The sequence below is a fragment of the Labeo rohita genome, chromosome 25 (assembly GCF_022985175.1).
Source record: "Labeo rohita strain BAU-BD-2019 chromosome 25, IGBB_LRoh.1.0, whole genome shotgun sequence".
In the NCBI taxonomy this organism is placed as follows: Eukaryota; Metazoa; Chordata; class Actinopteri; order Cypriniformes; family Cyprinidae; genus Labeo; species Labeo rohita.
In genome coordinates, this window is record NC_066893.1 from 24,232,560 (window position 1) to 24,253,563 (window position 21,004).

The 21,004-nt window shown below is 33.4% G+C and overlaps 1 protein-coding gene across 3 annotated transcripts in view; it reads left to right on the forward strand.

Moving 5' to 3' along the window:
• shisal1b (shisa like 1b) overlaps positions 1 to 19,680 on the forward strand; it is a 54,317-nt gene extending 34,637 nt beyond the window's left edge. For 2 of the 3 annotated variants that reach the window (XM_051099157.1, XM_051099156.1), the window contains 2 exons: positions 2,087 to 2,300; positions 6,793 to 7,126. In XM_051099157.1, coding sequence (XP_050955114.1) covers positions 2,087 to 2,300; positions 6,793 to 7,126 — 548 coding nt within the window. Of the gene's footprint in view, positions 1 to 2,086; positions 2,301 to 6,792; positions 7,127 to 14,932 lie in introns of those variants that run through there. The other variant, XM_051099158.1, reaches the window with a different exon arrangement.
• The last annotated feature ends 1,324 nt before the right edge of the window (positions 19,681 to 21,004 follow it).

Below are 21,004 nucleotides of genomic sequence, written 5' to 3' on the forward strand. Positions count from 1 at the left end.
TCCAATTTGTTTCGTCCCTTGTCCATCTGTGTCTGACTGAGCTTTAAATGGAGTCTCACTGTGAGTTCTGCCTCCACTGGGAGACTGAAGCTCCCATAACATTGATCGGGTGTGAGATTGTGTGAGATTACAGGTCATAAAGCTGGATCAAATCGAAAAACCTCTTTAATTATTAAAGACAGGCGTGAGTCATTCTCTCTGCGGCAGAGAATAAAGCCTTGGACAGCAAAGAGAAAATCATCACGAAACAAACAACGATGGAGTCACAAGTCTTTAGATATGCATCATGGTGATTATTACAACAAAACATCAAAATGTGAGAAAATTAAGGTTTTGTTTAGTACGTTTGCGCCACCCATGAACACATCCAAGCTATCTAGGCTGAAATTCTTAGTGAATGAGATTCAAAGCAAGTGCATGTGCTTCTGCAGCAAGAAAAGTAGGCTTTTTTATGTGACGTCTATGAGCGGTTGTGTCTGCTGTTTCTGTTTGAGTTGTTCAGGGTGAATCGTGTCAACATGGGTTAGTCGCTCAGACCTCGCTGTCACTCTCTGTTTTGAATTTAGACATGAATAATGAAGCAGAACTATGACTGTCATCTATTAAAAACAAGCCTTGTAGCATTGCTTTCGTGCATGTGCTTCGAAACGTTATTCCAAGCACGTTTTTATGCACCTTCTGAGAAGTCCACTAAATGTGCTGAGCGTCATTAAATCAGGGTGAACTACAAGTGAGATTCAGTAATTAACTAAAATGCGTCTCTTATTAATTAAAAGACTTGGCTGAAGATCAGCCGTTTGAAATTGAACTGCTAGCTGAACTGCATGCAGCAACTCACGTTAAGCTGTGGCCCTCGTGCAAGCAATGAATGTTCAAGTTCAGCCTGCAACATGTCCCTATGCCATTCATTTATTGTATCATTACTATTGTATCGATGGGAAAAAAGCCCAAAAATAACAAAGAAACCATGAATCTGGCATTTGCAATTCATTTTACTTCTGTATATTATATTATATTATACATTTTTAATAAATACTTTACTTATTTTTAATCATCTTTATTACATATTTTCTATTAATTTTACTTTCACAATATGACTATAATATTATTTCTATTCATTTTACTTCTGTATATTTATATATTTGTAATAAATATCTTTAATTTGACATTATATATTATATTTGCAATTAATTTAACTTCCACAATATCACATTTTTATTATATTATAAGTCATACCACTTATATTATATTATTGTAATGTTACGTAATTACTTATTACATAACAATAATGTGTATTTTCTTATATTATATAAATATAATAAATTATTGTTATATTTTAATAGCAATTCATTTCACTTCTATACTATATTTATTATATAGTATATTATATTATATTTATTATTTTTATGTAATTACTTGTTGCATAAAAATAATGTATATTTTATTATATTATATTAATGAATATCTTTAATGTGACATTGTATCTTAGATTTGCAATTCAATTGACATTTTTTTATATATTATAATAGCAATTCATTTTACTTCTATACTATGATATATGATATGATATGATATGATATTATATTATATTATATTATATTATATGTTCTATTTTATCCGATTCTGTTCTACTGTATTAGAAATGGTGTGCACTGATAAAATTGTTTATAATAAGACATAAGAAAACATTCATTAAGAATGTAAAGACACAATAAGCAGGGTTGCCAGGTTTTCATAGCAAAACCCGCCCAATTGCTATTCAACATGAGCCTTATCTTATTTTGTAGGGTCCCCTTTGTTCCGCGGGGTAAAAACATACACATTTTCAGTAAGGTTCCCTTAGTAAACATCACATTTCAGGGGCTTATCTGGGTCGCTTCAACTCACAGACATGGAAAACAACCTGTGGCAACAGTGTTAAAATAGCCCAATTCCAACTTGTTAACACCGACAATGAGAAAACATTCATAAAGAATGTAAATAGGGTCAAAAAGAGACAAGCTAAGTCCTAACTGTAGTTAATCAGACCGTTTCCGATCTAACATCACACGCTCACTGTCCTGTCTATGATTGTCTTTCCGTGCAGCTCTCTCTGCTCACTTTCGGGTGTGTGAGCCTTACACCGACCACAAAGGGCGCTACCACTTTGGATTCCACTGTCCTCGTCTCGCGGACAACAAGACGTACATGTTCTGCTGTCACCATAACAACACTGCCTTCAAGTACTGCTGCAACGACACCGAGTTTCAAACAGTCATGCAGGTCAACCTGACCACGTCTCCCGATGGCTACGCTCACAAGTGAGTCTCCTGTCTTAAATCTACAAACACAGTGTTGACGCCAGATCATTACACCAGATCATTTCTATCTTGTAATTCAATACAGTCATCCAGGAGTTCATATTGACACTAACAGCCTGGTTGAAACGTCATACAGTATGATTTTGGTTACCAGTGCCAGGTGTATTTCTCAAATATTATTATTGTTCCGCAATAAAATTGTCCAAACAAGTAAGGGGTTATGGACACTGTAAGTAGTATATTATATGGCTGATCATGTGATCTTAACATAGTACTATAAATAACACTTCATTTAAAAAAAGCCAACATAATTTGATGGTTCAGGTATGCTTTAGCATTACTATTACTTACTTACTATATATACGAACGTACAAAAAGATGATTATATTTGTAGTTATTACGTATTATATATTATGTGTCCAGCTACTTAGATAGCAGTTATCTTTTCTTTTTTTAATGGAATAAGTTCTCGTAGTACTCATTTTTTTTTCTATGTCTTTTTAATCATGTTATATATGCATATAATATATTATAATCATGCATAATATATGAGAAAAGCCAGACACTTTGTTTTTGTTCCTCATAAATCCATTTATGCAGCAGTATGTCACTAGTTTGAGAACATATTTTTAAATATATTATTAGTATTAGTATTATTTATTTATTTATTTATTTTATAAAACAATAATTCATAATACTCACAATTCAATAAATCACAATGGCTTAATTAAATTAATTTTTAATTTTTTCCAAATACTAATATATTAATACGGCTCGATAATAAAAGTTTTTACATATTATATTATAGTATATTTATTATGTATATATAAATACACACAGCTAGACATGAAGAAAAAAATATATATATACACATTGTATATATTTAAGTCAGATTATATATAAATATATTTATATTTAAATAGAACACATTTGCCTTAAATATATACATGCATCTGTGTATTTATTTATATATACATAATAAATATACAGAGTACACGCTAATAATCATTTGACAGCCCTAATTAATAATTAAAATATTTTCATATACATATTTTGTTTAAATACTATTACTTTTTTCCTTTTAATATCTCTTTCTCTTTTCGTTTTAATGTTTTATATGTAAAAGTATAATATATGTATATATTACATATAATACAATGAATTTATAAATTATTATATTATACTATATTATATTATACCATGTTTTAATATAAAATATAATCTATATTTTTTAATAAAAAAAATAATTCAAAATTTAATTGACCAAATATAATCAATAACATATTAAATCTAAAATTTATAATACACTTTGATTAATCAAAATTTAAATTAGTATTATTATAATATAAATCATATTTGAATATTTAAAATATTTTGTTTAAATATAAAAAAAGATTTTTAGATAGATAGATAGATAGATAGATAAAAAGGTAAATACATTGTCATTTTCTATAAATAAAATTTAATTCATTTATTTATTTTTGTATATTTGTGGCAAATAATGTAGTTCATTTATCTGTTTTCATGGCTCCAGAGCACCATCGATTTCAGAAATACTGCATAAATGAATAAATGGACATGAAATATTAATTTGCGTTTAAATTATGAAGTGATATAAAAGAGATTAAAAATAGAGCCACTGTAGGAAACCATTGCATGAGTGTCATTGTACATAATTCACATCAGAATGATGCTCATGACCAATCAGAATCAAGTATTCCAAAGTTCTGTGATAATATTGGTTAATATTTTCTATCAACAGAAAATCATTTCACAGCCAACGTTGTTTTTTTTGCCCAGAGGTCACACCTGTTTTGTTTACTTTTTAACGCTATGAAATGCCCCTCATCAAATATTAACTGAAAATACTAACTGCTCCCAGATCAGGCTAACAGTCTCACACTGTCCCTCTGCGACGGTCTCATGACAGCTAATGATGCTGAAATGTCTGTGGCTGTGGTGCGCCGCTGCGCTTTCAGGCAGGCTGGAAGTTACCGAAAGGCCGGCTGTCCTGGTGGGAAGCCATTTCATTCTCATCTGTGGTCAGCAGGATGTAGCCAGTGATATTTACTGATGGCCTGAGGTTAAATCACCCTCAGAAGCAACCAAGAGGATAGCATGGTTCGGCGCTTTGGTATATAAAGGCATATCTGCTGCAGATTTGAGTTTTTAGTCCAGGTTAGAATGAAATAATGCCACAGCGAACGTCTGTGATTATGGCCGAGAATCACACAATTTGTTAATATTGTTACAGTTTGTCAGCTGCAAAAAGTTATCTGTGTGAATAATATTTGAAATATCAAAATGTAGTGTAAAGCTAGTATAAATAAAAAAAAGAATGAATGAATAAAAAAATTCATTCATTCAAAAGCATCATTCTGATGTGAGTTATGTATAATGACGCCCATGCAATGGTTTCCTATATAGCGGTTTAATTTTAATCTGCTTATATCATCTCATGATTTAAACTCAAATTAATATTTCATGTCCATTTTTTAATGCAGTATTTCTGAAATATCTGGTGCTCTGGAGCCACGGAAATGGATAAATAAACTGCATTAGTTGCCACAAAGATTAAGAATAAATAAATAAACACAAACAAATACATAAATAAATGTTAAATACATTTTATTTGTCAAATCTATAATATTTAATATTCTTCTTATATGTAAACAAAATATTTTAAAAAAGATTTAAATATTTATTTTATGATAAATATTAGTTTAAAACATGATTCATCAAAGTGTAGTATGAATTCTAGATTTAACAGGTTAATAATTATATTTTGGCAATGACAATTTAAATGTAGTCTTTTTTCAGTTAAAATATATAATTTAGGTAATTAATTACATAAATTAAATTCAAATTGGATAATTACAGGAAACAGGTAATAGTATTTCATATATTATATTATTTTAATATAATATATTATTTTAAATATTAATTTAATTAAGCTATTATGATTTATTAAATTGTGAATATTATGAATTATAGGTTGTTTTATATTTATTAATATTAATATTAATATTAATAACATCAACAACAACATTTTAAACTGGTGACATTCTACTGGTATAATTGATTTATGAGGTTGTGTGTGTGTGTTTGAAGTTTTAATTTGTATATTATCAGAAATATTAGCTAAATTATTTTACACAAATTGTGACAAAATGACCTGCACTGTTTGCCACAGAAAAAAAAAAATACAACATTTAAATAAAATTTCTTTGTTATATAGACATTATTATTATTATTATTATTATTATTATTATTATTATATATTATTATAATAATTATAAACATTTTTGTCAAACATTTTGCATCATATGAAAGAAGCCGGTCACCTATGATGTTCCTCATAAAAACAATTTTGGCAGTAGAATTATTATTGATTTATTTAATTTTTTAATTATCATTTTTTTTTTATTTAGCATATAATTATTATTATTATTATTATTATTATTATAAAATAACAAAAAATATAATAAACTAAATATAAAATATATAAACTAGAAAACAATAAATCATAATGGCTTACTTTAATGTTATACTTAATATAATAATAATAATAATAATAATAATAATAATAATAATAATGAAGCATTTGAATATTTTCTGAAAAGATTGTTTAAATACTGTTACTTTTTTTTTTTTTTTTTTTTTTTTTTTTTTACTTATTTTACTTTCTTACCCTATAATATAGAGTAAGAAACTATTTATATATATATACAGTATATATATGTATGTATATATATGTAGCAAACATTTTGAGACAAAGCCAGTTGCTTTACAACAAACTTTGTGACCCACTTTGCTTTTTGTCCTCATAAATCTATTTTGGCAGTAGTATGTCACCAGATATTTCTGGAAAATTCCTAGATAAACATCTGAATAAATTTTCTGCTTAATCAAAGTTGACTTTCCTTTACCCAGATCTCTTTGATATTTTTCACATCACATAAAAAAGTGATAATCCTTTCATCACATGTATTACATTGCAATTTGTTTAAAACTAGTCAGTAATTCTGCTTCATGTACTCGCCAAATCCAGTTTCACTCCCATTCCACGAGTGTTCATGTTGGAATCTGATATCACACACACAGCATCTGTTCCCCTTTGCCTCTTTGTCTCTAATAACACGATACGTTATCAAGTCCTCAATATTGTCCCTGTCAGTTGTGGCCTTGTCAGACAGCACAAGGCCTGTGCTTCATCAAAAAAGTGAAAGTTTTGCAGTTTTCTTTCAGGCCGGGCAGGGATTTATACTCAGAAGAAACTGTAAAATGGTTTATTAACACTAAACGCCTCATATAATGCTAATGAAGTTTGAATTTATTGAGGTACTTAAACTTTTATAAAACCACTAGAGCTGCTAAAGACTTTCCATCCACTTTGCAAGGTTTTTTGATACTGCTTATCGTAAAAGAAACATTTGTTTATGGCCACATAAAATGTTAAGTGCATCTAATTTTTCTGTTTTCTCTGTCGCAGTAATTACTCTGCATTAATCGGCGTGTGGATCTACGGGTTCTTCGTCATGGTGCTGCTAGCACTTGATTTTCTGTACTACTCGGCCATGAACTATGAGGTGTGCCGAGTTTATCTGGAGAAGTGCGGGTTGGGCGGTCGCTGGCTGAAACAGGCCCGCGGTCAGTGGCACGGCGACGGACAGGAGGACAGGGACGGACGGCCCGCTCAGCCCGCGGCCCCGTCAGAACCTCAAGAGCAACATCATGAACACAGCTGCAGTCAGATCAGACACAGCCTGACGGGAGACATACAGAGCCCAGCACAGACCGCACACAATACCACAACAGCCTGGTGAGTGAAACTATAATGTATGAAACACACTGCATCTTAACAGAACAGTTCCAGGTTCACTACAAATTAAGCTCATTTTGAGGAAACAATCTGGGCTACAATAGCTGGGTTTCCAACTGAAGTTGTGAATATCGCATACATTTGCAAATAAGGCATTGTTTTCATCACAGTCAAAAAGAACAAAATTGACACGTCCTGATAAACGGCACAAAATATCATGAAGGAAAAGTAGGAGACGCCACTGAATATAATCATTTTCATATATAACAAATTACTTGCGCTTCAGAGCGAGCAGACGAAACACAATAAATGCGAGACAGTTCTGGAGGCAATTACACAGAAATACTTTGATGACAGACTTTGCTCAGGTTTTACATAACGACCATAACAACATTTCAGATGCTGTGCAACGAGATCGGTCTGCTGGTTAGTCAGGTTAACCTGTCGCGTCGTGCAAAGTAGCATCAGTGAGCGTTTGAACCTTCTGTAATAGTTGCATATGAGTTCCTCAGTTGTCCTCAGTGTGAAAAGATGGATCACAAAATCACAAGTCATTGTAGGAGAGGGTTCAAATACACAAAAATGCTTTCTTTACAGAACACAAAGGACAAGTCAAAATTATTATAGTGGATTGAGGTTAACTTGTTCTGAACCTGCAATATTTTTAAGCACATACACTTTTATAATCCTCACAAACTTCACAATCCATGTAAACTAAACCCTGTGTCCTCAACACACACACACACACACACAGTAGAGGAGTTTACTCACACTGACGGGTGTATATCCTCTCAAGGGAGGCAGTGCGGTTACACATAATTGGCCATGAACCAGATGCATCATCATCATCCCGAGCTGCAGATCCAACGCTTTAAAAATACCTTTTTTCTACACAAACACCAGATCCTTTTGCTAGCAGAACTAGGTCACAATCAAGAATCATTTTTCTGTTGCTAGACTGCTGTCCTTGATTCTGACATATACAGGTCAAAAATGTTAAAAGTAAACAAAACTTCACTACAAACTCTTAAAATATATATATAATAAAGAGCTTCTTTGGCTGAGGAAATTTCAGGTCGCATGGTTTTGTCTAGATTCTATGAGTGTGATTTTTACACAGTTGTTTTCAACTAACATTCTTATATTTATCATCATTTACTGTATTACTTCAATAATATTTGCTGTTTAACAATTAACAATACCTCAGACGCTGCTACTAAGTGAGTCAAAGTTTCTGTGATTGTACAAACATCATGAATATTTAATGAGGTGAGCACAGAGGTGGTGGATGATTGGTTGTCTGTTGCTAAGCAACCATCATTCTATTGCTTTCTATCATTTTAAAATGACAGTTACAATACAATACTCAGGTTTAAACCAGCTTTCAATTTTATTTATGGTTAGGAAACATTTTACACTGCCAAAAAATGCTGTTTTGCTTCATATTTTTGTCTCGATTTCAGTACAGATATCAAATCATTAAATCATTGGTTGTTTGGTTTTCTGTTTATGTGGTTGTGCAGGGTGGCCCCGCCCACAGTGAAATCTCATTGGTCAATAACTCAGTCCATATAGATGTGCTGTCATCAGATATGATCTGAATGCCTGAGATTCAGTTTTGTCAGGATTTTTGCTTTCGGTGGATGAAAAAAATATACTTCTTGTATTTTTGTCGTTTTCCAGTTTAAGTATCGAAACATTCACAACAATAATCAAAATTAAGTACACTGTAAAAAAAAAAAAAAAAAAAAAAAAAAAAACAGTTCGTGCTGCCTTAAATTTTTAAGTTTAGTCAACATTAAATGTTAAGTTGTACTACATGAAAACGTGGATATTTGAGTTGGGTTAACTTAACATTTTAAGGCAGAACAAACACTTTTTTTAAGTTGAAACATCTTTTTTAAGTTGTTTTTTTTTTACAGTGTGTTTATACTTAAAACAAGAAAAAATATTTGCCAGTAGGATCAGGAAATTAACAAATCAAGGGAAAACAATATTTTTTTTTCTTATTTAGGCATAAACTTGCTTAATTTCAATTTATTTTTTAGAAAACAAGGCTTAATATCTTAAGTCATTTTGCTTCTAAATGTATAATATTTAAATATTTGTACTGGAAATCAAGAGAAAATACTTAGAAGGAACATTTTTTTTTTGCAGTGTAGGGACATAAGGAGTCCACTGACTTTGATTATATATGGACAAAATTAGTTCAAACATTTTTCCGAATATCATCTTTTGTGCTCCACAGAAAGGGTTGAAATGAATAAATGATGGCAGGCTTTTCATTTTTGGGTGAACTATCACTTTAAACATAGTTTGACAGGTCTTTTAGTGTCTCTTGAACATCCGACAAGTATTTGATCGCATGAACCTCGCTAACTCTGTGAACTCCAGCGACTCGCCCGTGGGTGTGCTGTCTGAGGAGGAACGCATACAGACACAAACTATTCTCTTACAGTGCACCAGTGTGTCAGCGAGACGCTGCAGCCGTGTTAGTCTGAGTGAATACCCATCTAATTAAGCCTGTCGTTTGTGCTGAACCCTCTCATTAACAATCACAGGAGTCCCTGAAAGCTTCAGCCTCCGAGCGGAGACTTTGAAACTCTGCTGCGAGACAGATAAATGAGATGAGTATGACACTGAGATTTTATGCGTTAGCTTTCAAGCAGACACGACTCCAAAAAGCTTCAAGCGATAATTCACGTCTTTATGTAAATCTGAGTTTAACCAATTATGACTTCTGACACACTACAAAATGTCGTTGGTCGTGTGGTTTCTATTAAGTGGTTGTGCTGGGTGGCCCCGCCCACTGTGAAATCTCATTTGTTAAAAACTCTGTCCATTTAGATGGGCATGCCTCTGGTATGCTCTGATTGGCTGAGATTTTACTGGTTTGTGCAGCATATTATTTCCCATTGGGGACAGAATGAAACTCTTGACTCTTGGGAAAAAAAATAAAAAAAAAAAGTCTTTTTTTTTTTTAAATAATAATAAAAAAAATGTTTTATAATATATGTGATTTAATAGTAGTAGTAGTAGTAATAATAATAATAATAATAATAATAATAATAATACTCACACGTAATAATAATATTAATACTTATTAATATTATTATTATATTATTATTATTATTCCATAAACACACAAAATATAGTTCTTTATAGATAGATATATAGATATTAACAATATTTAGTAATAACAATAATCATCCTAAGTATTATAGTATGTTTCTAAAAGCGTATATATATATATAAAATATAGTTAATATAGTTAATATAGTGATATATCACTATGTAGGGTTCTATAATAATACTTATGAGTATTATTATTCTAAAATATTAACTATATTATATATAATAAAAATAATATACAATATAATAATATAATATAAATTGTATATAATAAAAATGAATGTTCATAAAACTTAGAAAAACAGATTATATAATAATACTCATGATTACTATTATTATTATTATTATTATTATTATTAGTATTACTACTTTATGTGAGTATTATTATTACTGCTACTACTACTACTACTACTACTAAATCACATATATAATAAATAACTTTAAGAATAATATTTTTTCCATAAATTATTATTATTATTATTATTATTATTGTGTATATATAAAAACATGTATAAATTGACTTATTATTATTATTATTATTATTATTATGTGTGTGAGTATTATTATTATTACTACAACAACAACAACAACAACAACAACTACTACTACTACTACTACTACTACTACTACTACTACTACTACTACTACTACTAAATCACACATATAATAAATCATTATAAGAATATAATTACTGTTATTTTTAATATCTATAAAATTATTTTTATTAATATTATTGTTATTATTGTGTGAGCATTATGATTATTACTACTACTACTACTACTACTACTACTACTACTACTACTACTACTACTAAATTACATATATAATAAATCATTGTAAGAATAATTAAACTCTCCTCCTCACCATGCATTAGGACCATATAGAAACTCATCCTTTTCCATTCAGATTTGTAACATCTTTAGTTGACTGTAATTCTTAATTATTGTCCTAATTATGGCAATTGGGATTTTCAATGCTTTAGCCCCTTTCTTACAGTCACTTTCTATTTTGTGAAGCTCAACAGTCTTGTTCTGCACATCAGAACTATATTATCTGGTTTTATTCCTTGTGATGGATAATTAAGAGAATTTGGCCTTTGTGCTCCTAACATTTATAATTCTGTGAAACAGGAAGTTATGGCTGGACAATATCATACTCCTAGTCATTCTAGTGTACTAAATAAGTGCAAATATAAATGAGAATATACTTCAGAGATATTTTACTCATTATAATTTCTAAGGGTGCCAATAATTGTGTCCACCAGGCATTGGAGAAAAACATTTATTTCATAACATAAGTTTCCCCTCACTTTTAATTGTTTTACTTCAATGAAAGGTTAGCATTTTGTGAATTATTTGAATGTAAGATCAAAAAGATAAACAAAGCCCATTTTTTTTTAATAGCCGTCTTTGCTCATATTTACCAAGGGTGCCAATATTAGTGGAGGGCACTGTATATATATATATATTTTTTTTTTTCTGCAGTCTATACTAAATTAGTTCTTTAGTGGCACTGAAGAAACACAGCATGTTATTGTACTAGCTGAAGACATGAATAGCCTTTCATAAGAGGGCTCAAGTTGGATGGTCGAGATCTTTTAAGCTCCTTCCCCAAGAACATTGTGGGAATTTACTGAATTGAGCCCAGCTCAGAGGGAAACATCTGTTAGAGAGAAGAGAAAAAAAAAAAAGAAAAGAAAGAAAAAGACAACCACAAATGGAGGTCCCTGACCAAAATAGAACTAAGCGAATTCAATTACTGCCTACGGTCTATTCATAAAGCCATTTATATGGGTCAGATCACTCTTTGCCCATTTACTGTGTTTTTATTTGAGGACTACGTGCCGTTCCCCTCCTGCTGGCATGAGAAAACACTGCCAGGGTCTTTAAATGGCATCGGATTCTTATATTGTGTGATCTAGAGAAGGGCAGAAGCCCAGGGGAATGATGGGGGAAGATCTTGTGTGTTTGCTCTGCAACATCTGGTTTGACTGACGTGTCATGCATGGGAATCAGCTTTAAAAGCCTATAAACAGGACACATTTTATTAAGAGCCATATTTCAGTGCCCCCTTAAGACACACTGAGCTTCTCTGATGGTTTATGCGATTAGATTCTGGTTGCTCAGCATGTCAGATTGATGTTTTTTTGGACACTGTCAAGCACAAGTGAAAACATCTATTGCTAGGCTATTCATTATTGCTTTTAGGACATTGCTGAATTCTCTTCTGAATCTCTAGATGGCACACGTGGGATTACAGGTTTTTTTTTGCCTTCTCAGTTTTTGCTTCTCAGATGTTCCTCCTGACAAAAAAAAAGTCTCTATTTGTTCTCATTTTAAATGTATCGCTGTCAATGTGATACAGATGTAATGAAATTCAAAAAAGTCATTCAAGTAGGGTTGGGAGCCAAGACAATAAAAAAAAAATACAGAACCAATTTTCAAGGCATTTGTTTCCATTAACATTCTCACACATGTATTATTTTGCGTTCTTAAAATACTCTGAACATGTTCAATATTCAATATTGTACCCAAACATACAGTGTGATCAGTCAAGTCCAATTTCCTAGTTAATGATTCTTGAGTCGTTCCATTTTATCAAATTACAAACATGCAGTGTGACCAGTGATTTACGATTCCTATGAAAATTATTCTTGTGAGTCATTTCTTTATAGCAAATCACAAATATACAGCACAACCAGTGAAGTCCAATTCCCGTGAGAAAGACTCTCATGAATCAGTACTTTTTAGCAAATCACAACTATCCAGCTCAACCAGTGAAGTCAGATGCATGTTAGAATCACTCTTATGAGTCATTTCTTTATAGCGAATCACAAATATACAGCATGACCAGTGAACTCCAATTCCTGTGAGAATGACTCTTATGAGTCATTTCTTTATGGCGTATCACAAATATACAGTGTGAACACTGAAGATAAATTTCCGACAAAATGACTCTCATGAATCTGTACTTTTTACCAAATAACATACAGCTCAACCAGTGAAGTCTGATTCACTTGAGAATGACTCTTATGAGTCAATTCTTTATAGTGAATCACAAATATACAGTGTGACCAGTGAAGTTAAATTCCCAACAGAATGACTCTCTTATGAATCAATACTTTTTTAGTGAATCACAAACATACGGCACAACCAGTAAAGTCTGATTCATGTGAGAATGACTCTTATGAGTCATTTCTTTATAGTAAATCACAAATATACAGTGTGACCAGTGAAGTTAAATTCCCAGCAGAATGACTCTCTTATGAATCAGTACTTTTTTTAGTGAATCACAAGCATACAGCACAACCAGTAAGTCTGATTCACGTGAGAATGACTCTTATGAGTAATTTCTTAATAGTAAATCACAAATATACAGTGTGACCAGTAAAGTCAAATCCTCCCTATAATCTGACATTTTTCAGCAAAACATACAGTGCAACCAGTAAAGTCAGATTCCTGAGACAATAACTTTTATTTATCTGTTCTTTTTAGTGAACCACAAACACACAGTGCAACAAGTGAAGTCTGATTCCAGAGAGAATGACTCTTACGAATCTTTTTTTTTAAAACAGTGAATCATAAACAAACAGTGTGCCCAGTGAAGTCTATTACTCCTTATGAGCCGGCACTTTTTTAGCAAAACATAGTGCAACTAAGTCAGATTCTGGAGAGAATGACTCGTATGAGTCTGTTCTTTTTAATGAATCACAAATATACAGCACGGCCAGTCCAGTCCGATTCTTGTGCTGATGACTTTTGTGAGCTGATTCTTCTTAGCGAATCAGTGATGCAGGTCTGATTCTGTCACTAATGATTTTTATGACTTGGTTCTTTTTAGTAAATCAGAAACACTTATTACTCAGTTGAAGCAGTTTCTCAAATAATCTGACTCACTGAACTGCACTTCATTGGTCCAGACTGATACAGTGTTATACAGTATGTTGTGCTTAAGGTTTGAGACCTCTAAATAATTTGTTCACATGATGTATAATAATGTTTTGTTAAAGATATACATTATATCAGTGGTAATGTACACTGTACATTGCATTATCAATTGTTAAGGAACTGAAATTGTTAAATGCATTACAATTCCCAAACGTATTTTGAAGAGGCACTGATGTGTCTGGCTGTATGGAAATGGTAGTTCTGAGTTAATGTTGTGCTAATGTTAGCATTGGCTAACCTCTCAGCCTCCTGCTGCTCTGAGACTGATCTCCCAGCATGCACTGTGCCCCGGTTCGGTCAGGGGTACATATGTCTGCTTCACACCAGAGACATGGCCTGGATTCAGAGCAGGATCTCAGAGGCAGCACATGGTGTATTATTAGAGAAGGTCTGCCAACTCACTGTCTCTCCCTCTCTTGTACTGTGGGCAGATTTCTGTAAGAGCACACAGTGAAACCTGCACTTGTCATGTCCACTCTTGAGTGCTTGTGCTCCAAGAGCCTTACCAAACACAGGCCAGAGAATGTGACATTTCTGCTGTCCACCTCTTCAGATACACACACACACACACACGGTTGCTAAGTTTTGCCAGTTACATAAATAGACCATGCTTCCGCACATATTGCACTAAAAATGCTTTTATAAATTGAATTCACTTTTTTCCTTTTAGCAGATGCCTTTTGTTCCAGTGTTTTGCTAAACAATTCCTTATACTCCTTTTTTCACAACAGAGACTGACCAAATGTAAGGACCAACTGTTGGAGTCCCCCGGTGAGGAAGTGCATTATGGGAAACGTACTACATGCCCCTGCCACATGGACCTACATGTCACAGGAGCCCGTTTGCCCCAAGTCTCTCGATGTGGTCCAAAATCTCACAGAGCACAACCTTCAACCCCTCGACTAACCCAGAACCTCAAGTCTGAACCCACTGGAAATGGTCCAGTGGTGGAACGAGAGATTCTGAAGAACGGCTGTGCCGAGGTTCGTGAAACTCCGGAACCAGACTTCGGACTGAACTGGACTTCGATGGACACAGAACTCACCCAGGACGTCTTTGGAGGACCTATGTAGCCGTTTCTGCACCATTTTGTGAGCTCTTTTGGATTAAACTCTCTGTGACTGTGCGGTGTTGGTTTATTTATTTGTAGTCAGGGAAAACGTTGAGTGATGAATGAAGACCTCAAACATCATTTAAAAGATCCAAGCAACACTCTCATGACTCAGTACTAGAAGTTAAATGACCTTTTTGCAGTAAATATCAAAACTCACATGTCATGATTGGTTTTGCAGTGAAGATGTGAAATGAAATATTACGGTGAATGTCTGTTTTTGACTACTGTTGTGATTTGACATATTCTCATCTGTAAGGATCAGTGAGGTAGCAAATTGTGTTAAATTGCATTTTTTATTCCCATCATAGAGTTCATTGTGTATGTCTGTCACGTTGTTTCTGAGGCCTCTGAAGAGGTTTTGTTCAGCGGTACGCACTCTATTATTGATATTGATCGGTTGAGTTCATTTAGACTTTAGTTTCTGAGTGAAATGGCAAAATAAAAACATGATTATACACTCCTTTGAAGATGACAAAGCAGACAGTCACACACTTACAGAAAGGACAGCAAAACGGAAACTTTTTAAAATGACCTTTGTTTACCTTGGTTTTGTAAGGCATTACCCAGCTAACAAGAATACGTTCTAAGAATGTTTTGCTAATGTTATTAAGCGTTACTTCTGCATGTTCGTTGAACATTCAAAATTTTTTTGCTATGTGAACATTAAGAGAGTAATCACACAGAACACGTCTAGAAACGCGAGACATAGTGCTCAGGAATGGTTTTTTAAAAAACACAGTGCAGGATGCCTCCTCCACCATGTTGCCATCAAATAAAACAGTTGCCATGCCAACTTGATACAAAAGCTAAACAAAAGCTTGCAGTGCTTGCTCCACCTCCAGGGTCTTCTGATTGGTCCACTGTTTTGGACCTGACATTCATGAGCGCTGCATGTAAAAATTCTTTTAGCTTGAAACAGTGTCTTAAAAACGTGGTATTTGTGCGAGACACTGCAATAGAGTGCAATGTTCATACATATCCGTGGGCTCTGTGCACTGAATTTGCTATAGGACTGTATTTGTATAGACGTGTTAGGGGAACGCTACTTTTGGATGTTCTTTGCAACGTTCTGAAATGTGTAGTAACATAAAAAACTGGACAAAGCGTCTTACAAACGCGCCGCTCATGTGCGAGACGCTGCAAAAGATGCAAGTACAATACTCATACACAACTGTCTAATACATTTACACAGAAAAACAATGGAAAATAGTGAATTGGAATGGAAAAACACGTTCTGTGTGAATGGCCCTTTAAGGGAACATTCCATTTTATAATTTTCCAAACATTATGGGAACGTTATTTTTAAATGTTCTCTGAACATTCTGAAACTTGTAGTAACATTTTTTAAAAATTATACGGCGTCTTAAAAATGCACCTCTCATGTACGAGATGCTGCAAAAGACACAAGTGCAACACCTATACACGTCTGTCTAACGTGTTTACATAGAAAAACTATGAAAAGTAGCCTGCAGGAATGGAAAAATGTGTTCTTTGTGAACGGCCCCTTAATGAAACATTCCATTTTATAATTTTCCAAACATTATGGGCACGTTACTTTTGAATGATCTCTGAATGTTCTGAAACATTTTTAAAACATTTTTAAAAAATGCGTCATTTAAAAAAAATGATATGGTGTCTTAAAAATGTGTCGCTCATGTGCGAGATGCTGCAAAAGAAGTGAGTGCAATGATCATATGTCCATCTAACATCTAACATTTTACATAAAAAAAAACAATGGAAAGTAGCGCATTGGAACGGAAAAACGCATTCTTAGTAAAAGGCCCTTTAAGGGAACATTCCATTTTATAATTTTCCAAACATTATGGAATCATTACTTTTAAATGTTCTCTGAACATTTTGAAACATATAGTAACATTTAAAAACGTGACACGGCATCTTAAAAACGCATCCCTTATGTGCAAGACACTGCAAAAGATGCGAGTGCAATGGTTACACATGTCTGTCTAGCGCGTTTACATAGAAAAACAATTGAAAGTAGCACATTGGAATGGAAAAACACATTCTGTGTGAACAGCCCCTTAAGGGACCACTCCATTTTATAATTTTCCAAACATTATGGGAACGTTACTTTTCTCTGAATGTTCTGAAACATGTAGTAACATTTAAAAAAAGATGAACATTTAACTTGAACAATTCAGAAATGAAAAATTTCATGAACAAAGTATAAGTAATGTTTTTGCATTTCATATTGTTTTGAGAACATTATTAAAGATCAAATAACTCTAAACAAATATTCTATTATTATTATTACGGGAAGAACATTCGTTCATAATTTAAGAGAACCTTGCCAGAACATTAGCCAAAGTTCTGAAAACGTTCACTGTTAGCTGGGAATGAGCTTCTCATGACTGTTGAAATATCAAGCTAAACTTGATATAGCCAAGTAGAGCATGTTCCTTCATCAACATCCTCGCTTTGTTCTGGAAGAACATTACTGTCAGCCAATCAAAATTTCAGATTTTAAGTATTTTATTTATATCAACCAATCATTTCTCTCTGATTTTAGAATTTGGTCAATGATTGTTTAATATAAATGTTCCAAGAGCAACAAGAGGCATCTACTCTTCTAATTTCCAGATGTCATCAAAAACAAAACAAAATTTTAGACACAGGCGTGTTCAAGAGCAACATAAACTTACTTCACATGCACTGATCAGCAAGCTGAAGTCTATAAAACAAGCTCTTCAGTCTTGGATTCTGCACCAAAGCAATAAGTTTAGAATATGTCTGCTGGTTGGAGTCCACAGATCAGTTTTTGGCAGACAGCAGCCCAATTACACTCGTACAGCAGAACAGCGCCATCGTGGCTGCGGCTTCACCATCTTTGGACTGAAGTAATTGGTGGTTCAGAAACGAGCTCAAGGTGAATGTGATCAGATGAGATTACGAGAAGGAGACGTGATCTCTGATTTCAGCAGGTGTGAGTTTAATTATGGTGTCAGTTGGCAGGAGGATCGCCTGTGATTCATCATCTATTTTGGAGAATATGGAAACTCTGCTGAAGATGTTTGGGCATTGCTAGGCCTGCATGAAATCACTGCCCACAGATTTCTGCAAAATCCACTCATTATTTACAAAGCTTGCACCCTGGTGTGTTTGTTTACTTAAAATGTTAGTTCAGCTCAGTTTGACATACTTTCTAAAATTAAAACCATTTCAAAAAATTCTCTTTTTTTTTTTTTGTTTGGCCACAATTAACAAAAATGAACGACAAAAAAAAAAAAAAAAAAAAAAAAAAAAAAAAAAATAAATATGCATATTCTGTGTGGGCCTAAGCATTGCTAAAATATTCAGGTCATATTTCACCTCTAAAATCAAAAGGAATAAATAAGAAACCATATTTTAAATGAAGAAAATGAGGGACATTGCTAACACATTGTAACTTCAAATTACTGTCATTAATTAGTACATTTTACTTTTGAGATTTTTGTCATAAGTATAATATATTATTATATAAAAAGATTCTAATTACAACACATTATTTTTTACTTTATTACAGCAAAAAATACTAATTAAAATTTAAAATTAGCATGAAAAATAATAAACAGCACAATGTTTATTGTTTATATTTAAATTAAAAATATTAAAAATTAATAACTTATTTTTAGCATTATTGGTAAGAGGAAATTTGCTTATCATGAACATTAATTGTACAAAATATTACAAATCTAAATCGTGTTAAATAAGCTTTAAGCAAAATACAGTTTCTTATTTTCCTTTTGATTTTATTTGACATTTTGCGAAATTCACCCATGCTACATAACTATGACTAGGATCCAGGAGAAGTGTTTTGAGATTTTAAGTGCCACATAAAGAGTGCACTAATGGTGATATTTTCTGATTGCTAGTCATACTAAATCATTTGACTGAACTTGTATCAGGGATTGGCGTGCAACGGGTGGCTTTTAAACAACCTGTTGCCACCTCAAAGAGTCATTCCTCGACCTTTAATCAACATCATGGTCCAGGAAACTAGGAAAGTCATCATTCTCGTAATTGGATTCTCACCACTATGGAAGCTTGAATTGAAAGCCAAGATTTGCTGTAAGTGATTGCAACTCTCAAGTCACCACTGGAAAGCCGTTTCACGTACCATAAATTACAGTGTTTACCTAAAAAGTCCAATGTCGCGCTCCTCCACATCAGCAGTTGCCTTACTGTCAATCTTCACCTGTTCGTACGGCTTTGTGGCTTTTACCTCGCAACAGGTGGTCTGGTAAAACACACACGAACACAACTTTCGTCATTGTTTCACAAGTGGGTACTATGTACAAAGTAGCATTATGTTATACTTTGTCAAATTTGTACAACACCTTGGAAAAATAAACTTTTAGAAAGTTACAATTTTTGTTTGCGTTGTCCTTACCAGTTTTGAAGCATTATCACCAGTGACTCAGACGTCTTTCTTGCTCTAGGCGTGAGATGATGAGACATCAGCAGGGGGTTTCGTTCGCACATTGCTGGCGTCTGTATTCATTTAAACCATTCGTCGCCTTCAGTAACCCCCTCATCAACCCCAGAAATCGTCCCACCGCTGAAGGTCATTAGATGGTTCGAAGTGGACGCATAGGGCGAACTGGACGGATGGATATTTGTGTCTCACAGGCTCATCCACCCAAATAATCAGAGAGCTGTACAGCTCTAGACGGGGTGTCATCTGGTCGCTTGGGGTCATTACGTAGGCTGCTTCTGAAGTTAATAATGTGAGAATTTCCAGACATTCTGTCTGTCTGTCTGTCCAAGCCACCTACACATCTCTATTGCAATCTGCTTTCTTACCATCCTCAGTCCTACAGATTTCATTCATTTTTATGACACTAACACCCACGGCAAGGGATAAGAAAGGCTGAAAAATTGCGGTTATGAATATAAACGAATAACAAACAGGCGTTAGGATGAAAAATGTCAGCTTCATACGTTTTCTGCTCGGTAACAGCAATGGTAAAAAGTCACCCAAGGGCAATTCACCATTAAAACGCCATCAGAGCACCCATCCACCCGCACCTCGAATCCCGGCCCATTCGCTGAGAGGAGACTCTTTTAAACCACCCATAATGCTTTTGCCATTTAGATTAAATGGAAGTCATTCACCGTATCCAATTTGAAAGAACACACATTAAGGAAATTAAATTAAGGAGGTGGATGGTGGGTACTCTCAGTGAGAGATGCCCTTTACTGTTGACATCAAGAATATGAGCTTCTCCGAAGTTTAGAAATAATGTTTTTGTAGTGTTCACTTCTCTGACTAATATTATCAATACTTAACAATGTATTTACGACTTCAGCAAAGTTTTTTATAGATTGCGAGCTATGGAAAAGTACGTTTCACCTCAGGATTTCCAAACAAATTGTTCACAAGCGATTTTATTAATGTATTCTTGCGACTGCAGGAGAGTTTATAAGTTTCAGTAAGATGTACTGCATCTTTCAACATACCGTATGATGTTCATTCATGTTTTTCTTTAATAGTAAAGAGGAAGAGAGATCTTTCATGCGCGCTTCTGACTACGTGCCGCTACCGCTTGAAATGAAGTATCAACAGCGATCTGCCACACGACACTGAAGAGCGTCAAAACGTCATTACTGTTTAAACAGCATTTAATATAAAATGTATTAGTTTTATAGCCTTAGACTAAGTTTTAAAATAAAATAAATAAATGAATAAATA